Source organism: Columba livia, chromosome 2 (genome assembly GCF_036013475.1).
Source record: "Columba livia isolate bColLiv1 breed racing homer chromosome 2, bColLiv1.pat.W.v2, whole genome shotgun sequence".
NCBI lineage: Eukaryota > Metazoa > Chordata > Aves > Columbiformes > Columbidae > Columba > Columba livia.
In genome coordinates this window covers 139038380-139052091 of record NC_088603.1, presented here as the reverse complement: position 1 = coordinate 139052091, position 13712 = coordinate 139038380, and the positions used below count along the sequence as shown (strand labels likewise).

General features: G+C 42.9%; 2 protein-coding genes and 1 non-coding gene across 6 annotated transcripts in view; 2 read left to right on the top strand and 1 right to left on the bottom strand.

The window, feature by feature from the left end:
* Positions 1 to 3557: 3557 nt before the first annotated feature.
* Positions 3558 to 7578, top strand: RPL30 (ribosomal protein L30). Its single transcript, XM_065054069.1, has 5 exons — positions 3558 to 3692; positions 3780 to 3830; positions 4760 to 4905; positions 6025 to 6155; positions 7406 to 7578. Exons 2-5 carry the CDS (start codon positions 3810 to 3812, stop codon positions 7453 to 7455), a joined length of 348 nt encoding a protein of 115 aa, XP_064910141.1. The 5' UTR covers positions 3558 to 3692; positions 3780 to 3809; the 3' UTR covers positions 7456 to 7578.
* Positions 7050 to 7184, top strand: LOC135578909 (small nucleolar RNA SNORA72). The gene has a single exon (XR_010471017.1). It is a non-coding gene; the product is annotated as a small nucleolar RNA SNORA72 (small nucleolar RNA).
* A 1588-nt stretch (positions 7579 to 9166) lies between the features above and the next one.
* Positions 9167 to 13712, bottom strand: part of MATN2 (matrilin 2) — a 67633-nt gene continuing 63087 nt past the window's right edge. For all 4 annotated transcript variants that reach the window (XM_065054062.1, XM_065054061.1, XM_065054064.1 and 1 more), the window contains 4 exons: positions 12925 to 12996; positions 12252 to 12359; positions 11920 to 12006; positions 9167 to 9511 (listed from right to left, as the gene is read on the bottom strand). In XM_065054062.1, the coding sequence (XP_064910134.1) occupies positions 9459 to 9511; positions 11920 to 12006; positions 12252 to 12359; positions 12925 to 12996 (320 nt within the window). In that variant the 3' untranslated portion in view covers positions 9167 to 9458. The remainder of the gene's footprint in view (positions 9512 to 11919; positions 12007 to 12251; positions 12360 to 12924; positions 12997 to 13712) is intronic.

Genomic DNA, 13712 nt, shown 5'->3' with positions numbered 1-13712 from the left:
CTCAGATGTCAAAGTGATCCCCACTTTCTCTCAGGGTCAGCAGTACTACCACTTCAGATTTACAAAGATCTTAGAAGTTCAGAGACAGAATGATCCACCCTAGGCTGTACCATAGGGTGCCCATTCAGTCATTTTTTAGACTTCAGTATTATTTTTGCTCTGTCTTCTTTCCAACTTTGTCTTCTTTCCAACCTTTTCTCTCAGTTAACTATACACCGTCTACAACAGCACACCTAATAGCACATGTACCTTTTTTCTTAGTGCCTCATTTTACTGTCATTGGATCACACATAATTTTTCTATGAGCAATGAGACCATTCTGTTAACAAGCTGACAGTATTATTACCATTGCATTTGAGGGGGCCATGCTTGGGGTTGCATAATATGGATTTCTCCGCAGAAACGCGTGTGCCCGTGCTGCACGGACGGGCCTGCATCTGCAGTGTGCCCAGTGCTTACTCCTCGCAGCTGAACTGCAAGAGACCCCATGGGTGATCCCAGTGGTAAGAGGAACAATAATCTTTTAGAAACCCCAAGGCATAACGTAGCAAGATTAAGCATAATGTAGCAGAAACATAATAGAGAAACAGTAGCTCTATAGGGACTGGACATGAGACAAAGCGGTATGTCCTTGGTTTGCAAGCTGGGAAAGCAGAATGTTCCACTAAAGAGCTACATGAGTTTTGCTGTGTCGTAGCACAAGATGACAACATGCATGCTCAAGAAATTAGGTCAATAAGCCAACACAGGGTGGGCACCAGGCTGCAAAGACCACCTGGGATCCCTAGAGACTCCTGACGAAGACCCTCAAATACCAAAGATAGACTTCCAGCAAAGGGCAGGATTAAGTAAATAATTTATGTTTAATCCATCAACAAAGCAGTAGAAACAAATGAATATGCAATAGGTATTTGTAATAAATACCAAGAAGTGTGAGTCATGTGCACGCTCCATTAGAGGAACGATCCATCAAGCATCCAGAGTGCTTCAATAAAAGTGCCTGCCTTTTCACACTTTCAAAACAGTGTTAAGGAGTCTTTTTTGCTGACTTTTTGGTATCACCAGCCACCCCCAACTGTGCAGGAAAAGACATGAATTTGCATGTCCGTCCCCAAAAATGAGTACACCCAGCGAGCATGGCTTGCATTGTTGTCTGCTGATGTGTTGGCATCAGTGTCAGTGCTGTCGTGGGAGCTCCCTGCCTTGCCCTTTCCTCTCCCCCTCCCAGGTCACACATTTCCACCTCCAGCAGGACATCCCACCGGCTGTATCAGTTCTGCTGTGGGCTTGTTACCAAATGAAGCACTGATTTGACTTAAAAGAAACTCTGGAAATAAAAAAAAAAAAGGCTAGGAGTGGGAATTCCTTCAGCTGCCATCTCTACTGAAGTCAACGTATCATGAAGTTATGGCCCCAGCTAAGTATGGCCATTAGACTGTTACTCCAATCAGGAATCTGTGATTGCATGTCCAGACTCAAAGAAAATAAGGCTTCCACATGATCTTAGATATTTTGCATCTTCTAGATCACTTAGAATTTTTCAGATACTCTGAGTTGCTTTCAGTTTCCTCCAGAATCAAATGATGAAGCTGCTTTTCAATTTTTGGGACAGGTCAACATTCCATCAGTGACTTTTCTGGCAGTGCTGTCACTCTCCTAATTCACTTTGCTAGCCAGTGCTTTCTTATACAACCTTAGCAGCATTTTAGGTGGGGAGAGGTGGTGAGAGACCTTCTTCAAGACCACTGCTCTCCACATTTGAATTAAATTATCTCCATCTCCTTTGGAAACCATGCCCTCTCACCAGGCAAGTGCAGAGTAAAGGCCAGGGTGGAGAAACTGTGAGGGAGGAGGAGTGGCCCTGCTTTCCCTGTGCTTTTCCCTGCACGCCCAACTTCATGGCCAAACTGAGCACCAGCCTGCAGAGCCCCTGAGTCAGCGTTAACACCTGGGTCAGCCCATGAAGGAGGTGATCTCCTGAGCCGTGTGGCTGGTGGGGCAGGCAGGAGGGCTGGATGTGGCCACAGTGCCGGCTGCCAGGACTCAAAGAAGTAATGCTGCTTCTCCTGAGGTTGCCACCTGTTCCCTGAATCTCTCCATCTTGAGACTTGTTTGTTTGAGATGGAGAGGTTGTCTGCCGCTTCTCTCCCTTGCTTTTGTTCCTGCTGTGTCATGGCCTCCTCATGGAGGCTGAGCTCAGCATCCCCTGTTGTAATAAGTGATAGTCAAAATTGTTAATGTTGAACAAATCGAGTAGGATTCAATTGTATTATGCATATTATTGTAAGCAGTAACTGTGCTTGTGCAAGTTTGATTATGTTTTGTAAAACCTTGTAGTAGTAGTTAAAGCCAATGCCATAAATAACAGGACTACCGGATGGTGTCATAAATAACAGGACTCCCAGATGGTGTTACAGATAACAAAGTGCCCAGATGTTGCAACAGATAACAAAAGTTCCAGAGACGGAAATTCCCAGCACGTAAACGAGCGTATAACATATATAAGCACATACGAAAGGTTGATTTTTGTGCCTGTTGGCGGAACTGAGCTTCCCCCGGTCACCCAGCGCTGTTTTGCCTAATTACCGCTTGCTAAATAAAATCGATTGATTGACTCAGAATCGATTTATTGGCTCTTATTTATAACACTGTGAAGGATGCCTGGGTGCCAGACCCTGCCCGACCTGCCTTCCTCCATGCTTCACTTCTCCCGCACCTGCACTGTGAATGCCCACCCGCTCCCAGCTGCTGAACTTAAACAGTGACTGTTTCATATTGTTTAAGGAATTTTGGTAGGAGAAAAGCCTTTTCTTCCTTCTAGTGTTGCTTTCATCTGATTTGGACGGGCCCTTTGCCTAAAGGACATTTGGCGGACCACAGACCCCCAGGAGAGACCTCCACAGCCACATAAGGAAGATTTGGGGGGTGAGAGACCATGGTGCCCATTTCTGCATGTATTTCCTCCTACAGATCCTTATTTCACCCAGATTTAGGGACAGAATTTGGGGTCCAATGCCTGAAGTGTCTGCCAGAAAGTTCTTCAGGAACTGCATGTGGGTTTTGGTTGTTGTGGGGTTTTGTTTTCTGTTTTAGTTTTTTTTTTTTTTTTTTTTAAAAAAACCACATAACTGGAAAGGACTAGTTTTATAAACTCTTATGGAAAGTATTCTATTCTCTCCTAATCTGAGTGAAGGTTGCAGGGGTACCCTTGAAATCAGCTCCCTCTTCCAGAGCCATTCACGGCCCCCACATTCTGGGAGAGAAAAGATGGCAGAGTTGAAAGGGATGGCACTGAGTTCGCGGCTCTGCCTGCAAGGACCTTCCTTCCCCCGCGCCTGAAGCCTCCCGCAAGGCCGTGACGCCAAAAAGTGCATTTAAAATCGCTCTGCAGAACACGGCAAGCCGTCCGCCTGCGGAAAGCAGGAGCGGCAGGACACCACCGAGCCGCGGCAGCCACGGTGCGGCGCCTCACGGCTCGCTGGCCCCGCCCCGCATCCGGCCAGGCCCCGCCCCCGCCCCGCCGTCCCGCCCGGTCTGGCCACGCGTGGTTGTGCGCAGGCGCATTGGTAGCCGGAGGGAGGTACGGGCAGGCCGTGCGCGGCTCTCGCGAGAGCTGCCGCGCGGGGATCCGCGATGCCTTGTGGGAGCTCGCTCCTTTCTGGCTGCCCGGCCATCTTGGCGGCGCGTCTCCGGTGAGCGGGGCTCGGCCCGGGGCTGTGGGCGGGCGCGGGGGCTGCTGCCGGGTGCTAACGCATCCCCCCTTCACCCCTGTGTTCCAGGTACCGCCCGACCCCGCGAGAGGCAGCAACATGGTGGCCGCGAAGAAGACGGTGAGTGGGAACGGGCCGCGCCGGCTTCACGTGGTGGCGGCCCGGCCGGCGGGCGCTGTGCGGGGCGGGTCGCCGTGAGGCAGAGCGGGCCTCGGCGGGGTCCGAGGCGGCCACCGGGGGCGGTGGGGAGTCCTGGGCGCAGCCGAAGCAACTTGTGGCGGTTCTCGGAGCTCGGGCCTTGCCCTCCTTGAACAGGCTGCCAGCCGCGCCTGCGGCCGCCTCACACCCGCCTCTGTCCTCGGTTCCCTCCCTCGCCATCCCGGGCTGCTGCTTACAGGGGCTCTCTGGTTGCTGGGGTGGGGGGGAGCTGGTGCTCAGTCCTTAGTGCGGAGGGAGCTCGGCTGTTCCATTTCCTGCTGCGTTCTTGTCTTTCTTCTAAGGCGGCTCTGGCAAATACGGGTTCCTTGTTAGATGGTGGTGTTCGTCCTTGCAAATGCATTTATTGTCGTGAGCATCGTGCTGTCTTGCTGGAGTGTCAGCTTGTATTGCATTTGATTACTTGTTTTTGCTGACCTCTATTACACTGCTAATGTTGCTCTGGGAAGAGACATACTCTAAACCTGGCTTAGATTTGCAAGGCAGAAGCAGCACTTGGATTTGACTAGCTAAGCTTTAATAAAGTCCTGTCAAATACACCAGGACATTGCTGATTAAGATGAATAGCAGCAGCAATGCTTTAAGAGGTATTTTCCTGTTGTAAGATAGATGAGTAAGAGGTATTTTTATGAACTTGGAAAAACATAGTATCAACCCCCTTATGCACAAGCTTTCTTGTACTTGTATGTTAGACTGGTTTTCTTATTCTGCATTGTAAATTATAGGGGAATTATTAAAAGATTGCTCATATTTGGAATTCTTTAATTTTCATATGTTCTCTGCCATTTTGCAAAATGTAAAGTAATATAATGCCTTTCTGCATCTTTTTTCAGAAAAAGTCCCTAGAGTCCATAAACTCCAGGCTTCAGCTGGTTATGAAAAGTGGTAAATATGTGCTAGGATACAAACAGACTCTGAAAATGATTCGGCAGGGCAAAGCCAAGTTGGTCATCTTAGCCAACAACTGTCCTGCTCTGAGGTAAGCAGATGTATGGAAAAACAATTACCTTTAAGGCAGGTTCGTTGTACAAAGACAGTGTGTACTTCATGTTAATCGCTACAGTGAGTTATTACTGCAGAGTACTTTGCTGGCATATTCCAGAGTGCTATGAAACAAATGGGATGGGTTGTTAGGTGTGTAATGATTACAGATTTGGACATGTTGAAATGCTTCCCAACATTTTTCTAGCTTTCTAATTCAAAGAGTTTGTGCTAGTGAAGACACTGTAAGATTTTCACCCTGGGATAGCATTTAGTAAAAGTATAATGGAGCTGAATTCCTGTGCTTCTTTAAAAGTAGCATACTGGAAAATAATTTTACAGGTAGAAAAACTGGTAATTAACAGTGATGTAAAATACTTGAAGCACACAAAATCTGCTTCCAAGTAAGTTAAAAATCTAGGTTCCTGGCCACTGAAATTGCTTTTTTTGAGAATTAAATCTTTACTAGCTCCCCAACATTTTCTTTGTTGAATTTCTGTGCTCTTTTTATCATAAAAGGATATTGATGGATTCAAGAAACTGCAAATGCAGAAAACCAAAATTAAATGCTCAAGAAATGGCAGGACTGTTACATAGACAGTGTGTTAGTGGGGATCCCAGAAGTGCTTGAGGAACAATATTCACCACTGAAATCTCCTGGTGGAAGTCACAAGAGAAAGGAATATAGATTTTTGTTAAGAAAGATACATAGTTTCTTTCATAGCAGCAGTCAGGTCTTTGGTCAGCATCTGTCCACTGGCTGTCAGCATTAATAATGGTCATCGTTTATGTACTTTGGCTTAGCTCCTACAAACTTTCAGAAGCCTGAAGGTCCTGCATCCTCTTCTTCCCTGTAGAAGCAAGCATGGGTAGGAGCAGCCTTGAGGATTTGCACTCCAGAAGTGTGTTTGCTGTTACATCTCTTCAGTATAATGCTGGATAAGGGAGCCTGAGCCACAACACAATAGTCATGTTTCACAAAGAACAGATGTGTTTTCCTGGTGGGAAGGAAGCCTGTGTAAGGTTTAAGTGTGACTGGAATTAAAGCTGCTCTCACTGTATTACAGTCAGTCAGAACTGTTTGTCAGTACCGCAACACCTGGGTTTTGAATTTCAGAAAATCAGAGATCGAGTACTACGCTATGCTTGCCAAGACTGGTGTCCATCATTACAGCGGGAACAACATTGAATTGGGCACAGCATGTGGAAAATACTACAGAGTGTGCACGCTGGCCATCATTGACCCAGGTATGTCTCTTGAACAGTGTAGTGACCAGATGGGTGTGTGTGAGTGGTTCCTTTGTTCACCTGTGAGTAGCAGCACTGAGCAAGTAACGTGCAAGAGTGATCACTCACCTTGCTGTCATTTTCTGTCAGTTTTAGCTCTCAATTACAACTTTTTTTTCACCAAGTTCCTGTTCTTTTTGAGTCCCAGGTTCTCAGAACCTGGAGTTGCTGCTGCTTATGTTTGCACATAGCTCCTTTTACTGCCAAACCCTGTGAGCATGCGTTGTGTCTACCTGTCAGTCTGCAATGAGGTTTCAGGGGCTGGGAAGCAACTTACTGTACCTGTTTCTGAGCCCATCAGCTAGAACCTGAGCTTGCGCAACATGCTGTTTGAATCAACCTTATTTGACTGTTCTGAATCTAAGACAAAAGACCATGAGTTGTCCTGCTTCCCAGAATAATATATACAAAAATAACCCATATGCAGGTGGATACTAATCCAGGGCTGAAAGTTCTATGTTTTATTCTAAAACTGTAAATCTGTGTGTAATTACTATGCTTTGGTAGCACTCTTGGTCCTGGAGAGTTGCTCAGGTTCCTCATAAAGACTGATTAGGTGACTTCTCATGCTCTTTCCAAAATCTTGTAAGTGAAGAATCAATCTTTTGTTTTACTTGTTGACCAAAATGTATACACATGGATTTAATGATTTCTGCAATAACTTTAACCAACTGTTCCCCAAGTGACATTGGTTTGAATTCAGCATTTCTTCAGAAAACTTCATTTAGCTTGTTTGCTTTCAAATACTAGCTGTAAACTTACTTCTGAAAACGTGCAATTTAGGTTTGATTTTGGTGGGGGGGGGCTAATAGTAAGCTAAGGAACTGCAAATAAATCTTACCTCTGTGTAACATAATGCGAATATTCTCGCTGTCCTGATATTTTCGTGATCAGGGGAGGCTAGACATTCGCTATATTAAAACTATGCATTGTGTCCTCCAGGACTAGATTTTTGCTCTAGTACTGGCTTTGTAAATGCTAGTGACAGGTACACAATTATAATAAAAAATAATGTGTATGGATTAGCAAAATACAGTTACAAGTATTTTTTTAATCAAGCCACTGTTTCTGAACAGGCTGTCTTCGTATTGCTTTTAGGTTGTTTCCTATTTGTGGAGTCAGTGTGTTGTGGTTTTTTTAACTTTTTGACTTATTCCTGAAAACAGATCTTTCTGTGGGTCCTCTTGTAACAATACATTTTTGTTTCGCAGGTGACTCTGACATCATTAGAAGCATGCCAGAACAAACCAGCGAGAAGTAAATTACCTGCTGTAAAGGTGTTATTTCTACAATAAAACTGGTTACAGATCTGTTTTAAGAAAAATTTGTATTATACCTTTGCTGGTTTTAGGGAACAAACTATATAAATGAAGATTCATTACCACTCCTGTGTTTCCTGTTGTGTTAGAAAAAACCTTCACAGGACAAAACTTGCATGTTTCTTTCTCTAGAAGTTGTGGATCTTGAGAGGTAAGTGGAGTAACACTTGATCATGGCAAGTATGATGCCAAATTCCAACAGGCTAGTGCTTCCTTAGGTTTTGTTTTGGAGTGCGAATGCAAAACCAGGTCATAATGCAAGGTACAGTAAAATGTTTGGGATGTTTGGGGGGGGTACCGCAGGGGGTTTACTGACACTAAAAAAATTCACACAGTTTTTCTAAGTCAATCACAAAGTAGTAATGCAAATTATCCCCTTTGTCTTTTCATTCCAGAACGTATATATCAAATGGCAAGTAGCATAGCTGCTAGACATAATGTATAACATTGTACTTTAAATAAGATACCAGTCAGTTTCTCAAAGCTGATTTTAAATTTGTCCTGTGTTTTTTAAGAAGTTATGTTAGAGACAGATGAGTTGGTGTTCTCAAGTCAGTATTGCTGAGGACATTGATATCTTAGATTTGTGCCTGTTTTGTGCAAGACCATGACTGCAGGATGTTCCTTATAACTTGATTATTAATTGAGGTGCCAGTGCTTTGCTGACGCAGTAAAAGAAACACCTGAAAACCAGTATGTAGTGGTATCCTTGCAGAACTTGCACTGTTTGCCAAAGTATGCCAAAGCACAAGGTACCTTAAAGCTTGCCATTATTTGTCCATGTTTATTAGCTTATCTGAGATCGCTTAATCTAGTTTTCCTGCTTCTGCTGTAAGATAGATGAAGTTGTGTATTTCTATTCAGAGATAATGAAGGGGCAAGCTGATGGGGTTAAAGCAAAGGAGAAAGTGCTGGTGTCTCTATCAAACCTCAGTTTGGATCAGTTCAAGAGATAGTTTAAATGCCGCACTTAGTGTGGAATTAAAGCTAGCAGAGAAGTTCTGTTGCGGCCAGGGGGAAGGAGCAAAACTTCACAGTATCACAGTATGTTTGGGATTGGAAGGGACCTCAAAAGATCATCTAGTCCAATCCCCCTGCTTGAAGTCACTTCAGTTGGCCAGAATGGTTGGAAACAATTTGCTGATTTCATTTGTGTCTTAGTGTTTTACAAACAGGTGTGCAGCTAGTTGTATTGCCAAAATAATTAATATTTTCATCATTAAAATATTTGTTGTTTTCAGGAAAGTTAGGGAGTCACTGAATGCTGACCAGGGAACAGTAGGGTGAAGTTACATTATCTGGATGTGGTAACAGAAAAAGTACTTAAAACTTCAAATTGTGATACCCTGATAGTCCAGCTGACATCCCACTTTGCTCATTTAGTTTCATCACAGTTTCAACACATGTATAAATACCTGTTTTTACTTTCAGCTGATTTCAGTAGTGTAGTCTTGTTGGAAGGATATAAGTGAAAACTAACTGCTGTGAATGCTGTCCCACTTGTTCTGTTTTTTTTATATGTATGTATATATAGAAATATGTATCTCCACACAAATAAGGTGCTTAAAGTACTAGCAGAGTGAGTGGAGGAGGGAAATAAAGAAAAGCAAGCCAAATAAATTCATACCCTAAAAGTACTTCAAAACATGGAGGTTTCACTTCAAAAATAACAGCACTTTATTATTTTGCATAGCTTATTTCAGTTGTTTAGTTCTGCTTAAGAATTTTTGCTAGTTACTGAATCGTTTTTATATATATATAAAGTTTTCAGTATTTATCTGCAATCAATGCAAGATAGGACGTAGTATATAGATGCAGGGATCCAAAATATTATTTTCAACTTCAGACGAGGATTTGTTATTTTACTTTGAACGTGTTTAAGAAAATAGCTCTGACAAGTTTGTATGTATAAATATACAGTGTAGTGTACACTTTTACATTTTGATCAGTATTTTAGCCTGTTCTCCAGGTCTTCCATTCTCTTCGTCATTTCTTCCAGTAGACAAAAGTTAAGGAAAGAGAGTTACTGATATAATGAATTAAAAGAAAAACAGTGTCAGCTGCCTGATTGCTATGGTCTGAAAATTTGCTCTTGTTTCTGCTCCTTGTTACCCTTTTTGACTCTCAGTAGTTTCTGATATAATACTTGACTGTGTTAACTTATTCTGCTTTGATCAGCTGCGTTGAGAAAGCTGCGTGAAGCCCTGTTTGTTAACAGACATGTCTCAACATGGAGTTCAGGCTGCAGCTTATTGCAGAGGCTGGTGGTTCTGAAAACTGGCCATTTTCCTGTATTTAAAGGGAAGGTAAATATTTGTGCTAGTTAATGCTGTTTAAAAAAATGTTTCACTTAAGCACATGGAAAACTATATGTAAGCTAAGACTAGATTGTAAACCCATATGTAGCTCCATGACTGCTGTATGAACGTCTGCTGATCTTATATGGCTGCCCTATGGTGGTGTAGCATAGGGTACTGACTTTACAAATCCAATGTTCCAGACAGATGTGGAGCAGAGCACAAGCTCCATGGGATCTAGGGCTGTCTCTGCTGAAAGTAAGAAGCTGTAGCAATGCAAAGCACTGTACAGCATCGCTTTGCTGAGGAGTACCTCCAGCTGACAGGAATGCTATGTCTGGTGCAAGAGGAGGCTGGATCAGGACTGCTTACCTGACCACCTCTCTCCAAGAGCCATGGTAAGGCTGGAGCTAGGGGAAGCTGAGAGGAGGAGGGGACCGAGCATCCTTAAAAGGACTTAAGTTGCTCTACTGCACTCTTTGCTTGTGTTTAGTGTCTTAATTTCAATGTTTTTGGGACTTGTGCAAGGGAAAAGCAAGAACTGGGCATGTAAAATTTGGATCTTTGACAAGGGGTTGATAGAAATTGAGTGGGGTTACAGGCCAGAACAGCTGTGTGCAGCCATCCCATGTCACAGTGACAGCAGGAGGATCTGTCCTCTTGATAGTAGGAAGCAAGAGTGGGAGTCCCACTTTTGTGGGGACCAGCCTGCCATACATCAGGTTTATGTTTGGCAATTCCTCAACTGACATGCAGAAGGGATTACTATATGCAAGCTAGCATCATCTGAGCTGCTTTCTCTGTAACATCAATGTTTCTCAAGTGTTTATAGAGGCAAAGTTCCGGCAGTAGAAACTACATGAATCTACTAGTAGAAAATGAGACAAGTCATTGACAGTTTGGATTGGTTCCCTCTAGATTTATATTCAGTAGTTGGAGCTGATTTTGTAGCTCTTTGTCCCTCTCGCCTCTCCCCCCAGATTCCTGGGATGGGAACTGGCCAGCAGAGTCTTCCACAGTTACCAAGACCTAGTGAATCACTCAGGATCTAAGCTGCTCTTCAGATATGGCAGAGAAACTAATTTTGTAATGGAAACAAGGTAGTTCTTATTCTGTTCTAAGCAGTGGTTGCACAGTGCTCTGGGCAAGTGCTTGGTGCTGTTCCTATCCAAATGTATAGGTCTACAGCTTGGCGTTAGTCAGCTTTTCCATCACCATGAGTTCTTCTTGTACTCTAAAAATCACAAGGTTGTGGAGGTATTTCAAAATTGTGTAGATGTGGTGCTTAGGGACACGGTTAAGTGGTAGACTTGGCAGTGCTAGGTTAATAGTTGGTCCTGATGATCTTAAAGGTCTTTCCCAACATAAATGATGCTGTGATTGTATGATTTGATTAGGCAGGAGCAGATTTAATGAAGAAAATGTGTTTGCTGCATAAATTGTGCATGATGCAAAATACCACAGAAAGTTGTGTTGCCAGTTTGCTGCTGTTGTCTCCCAGACATCTGGTGGGTGTTACAGATACTGTAAAGGGTATTGTACTAACAGCTCCCTTGGAAAGACAGACTGACTAACTGGGGGAGGTGGAGCTATTGGTCTGCACTTAACTAATTTTTATCTGCATGGATTTTAATGCAAAATGAGTTAGTCCTCTGTATTCTTCTTCATTTGAAGCATTATTTTGAGTGACTCGCTGCATCTGTTGCTTCACCAAGCACTTCAGAAGTGAAACATCTCCTGCATACTGGCTACTCCTGTAGCCAGTAAATGCTGTTTTGGTACCATCTGAAGAAATAACCCAAAGCAAAGAGTGTTAGTCTTGAATTTGACCAGTCATTTCTTTGCTGGCTCTGGAGATGTTTACTGTTAGGGATTATTAAAAGTTAAGGCTCTTATTAATATCCTGGTTCCTTCTATGAAGGAGAGGCAGTTTTCAAGTATTAAAAGGCTTGCTTCTTGGAGATAAATATTATCTATTAAGTCGTTTAACTTTTCACTACAGTAGACTGAACTATGGAGACAGCTTAGACCTGATGTGTTATAATTATAGTTTCTTTTAACCTGCTCCCTTTGTCTTATATGTAAAAAACAATTATTCTGAAAGGATATATCGCTCGGTGAGTTTTCTTACTTCATTGGTTGCATAGTTCTGGAATGTCACAAGGTTTTCACATTTGCACTGGTCTTTATCTTTTGCTGAAAAAGAGGAAAAGTCAAGCATGGACTAAATGCTGAATAAATTAAATGAGATGGGGGAGGAAATGACAAAGACTTATAAATGCAGAGCAGTTTTAATACAGCTGCCTGTCCTCAAAACAGGTCAACATCCAAAGGAATGCTTTGGGGCAGATTTTGTAAATACTGCAAAGTAGTACACAGCACTTAGGCCTACATATTCAAAGAGCAATCTGGATTATTTGAAACAAAAGTAACCTGATTACCTGTTGTTGTTGAGTGAGTGTGACTGTCTTCAAAAAGATACTTGTGGTGTATTGCAAGATTGGGACAGGCAATGACATCTGTGATGGCTGTTGTGGTTGATTCAGGTCCTGCAGGAAACCCCCAAAAAGTCTAAAAATCAAACCCACTTTACTTAATTGTACAGTATTGTTTTCTACTCACATGCACAGAGTTCTCCTTAATTATTGAGTAATCTCACTGATTGCAGTGAGGATCATTCATGGAGAGGACTAGGGATACAAAGATGTGAAGGAACCAAGCTGTAAGGCTGTATTTACTGTATACATTATTTTAAGTTCTGGGTTGCAGAACTGAAAAGGAGTTGTGAAGGTTCCTGTGAGAAACAGAAGTGATTGAAAGCTGTGCATGCTTTAAAATATCAAGCACAGTGTTGAAATATGAGTTTCCCAATGAAGTGATTCATTTGGATGGTGTAAGAAGCATGCAGCCATGTGTTTGTTACAGTGCATCTCAAATTTTTTGTACAAAGCAGATTTGAATTGCAGAAAGCAAGGTGGCTTGGAGGGGGGTGGGAAGGGGAATGGGATGAAAACTCTCCCATAGGTGGATTGCTAGGATTTTGCACAGAAGGCAACATGAAGAGGCAGATTAGCAATGATCTGGAGGGACAGGAGGACACTGCGAACAGCCAACCTGAAGGTTGTGAACCAGTCTTGCGAAGCTTCCCAGATGATGGATCCTGTTGGTGAGCTGACTCTTTCAAGGCTGGTAGACAGAAATTACCAAAGGAAATGAGATCACAAAAGGAGCAATAAAAATGTTAACATTGCCTAGAAACAGAGCTTGTAAACACCAGTAACTTGGTGTTTGTCTCTCCTAACACATGGAGAATGCCTCATACCTGTGCAGTTTAAAAGAGGTCCAGTGTTGATGGAAACTCCAGGACTCACCCTTCAACTCAGACGATCAGAGGAATGCTTCCAAAACCAGAAGTGCTTTATGGATAGATTAGTAGTTGTAAAGCAATCTGAAATGACAGTAATGTACTTTGTGTTCTTTAGTGGAAATTCTTGCATGTTTCATAGTCATCCATGAGTCCTTTGGGGTGAGCTGAATAGGAATAAAAACTGCTTGGCGAATGAAGAAATTTCTTACTGTCCTTCATGGGAAACATGATCAGGGAGTTGAGTGTTTAGGTGAGAAGGGTGCAGTGGAGTTTTTGATGCACTATAGTTATAAGCAAAAAAACAAGTTTCTAATTTATGAAGTACAGCCTTTAAAATGTAGGTCTTTATTTCATACTCCATGTATCCATACAGTGTGTTTGGAGAGAAATGGAAAGTGTTTTTCAGGTAGTTATCACCACCTCCAGGGTCATTTTGCGCACTACCCCTTTCTTGCCGCAAGAGGGTAATGTAGAGGCAGCTGTGGTTCCTTCAGAACGGGTTCTTTTCTAGAAAAGAGGCTTCACCTTCAATTAA

Bases quoted from the DNA above. Each gene is read 5' to 3' on its own strand.
- RPL30 (XM_065054069.1), top strand. From the start codon at position 3,810: ATGGTGGCCGCGAAGAAGACG. The intron at 3,831-4,759 runs GTGAGTGGGAAC...ATCTTTTTTCAG, and splicing joins TGGTGGCCGCGAAGAAGACG to AAAAAGTCCCTAGAGTCCAT. The intron at 4,906-6,024 runs GTAAGCAGATGT...TTTGAATTTCAG, and splicing joins AACAACTGTCCTGCTCTGAG to AAAATCAGAGATCGAGTACT.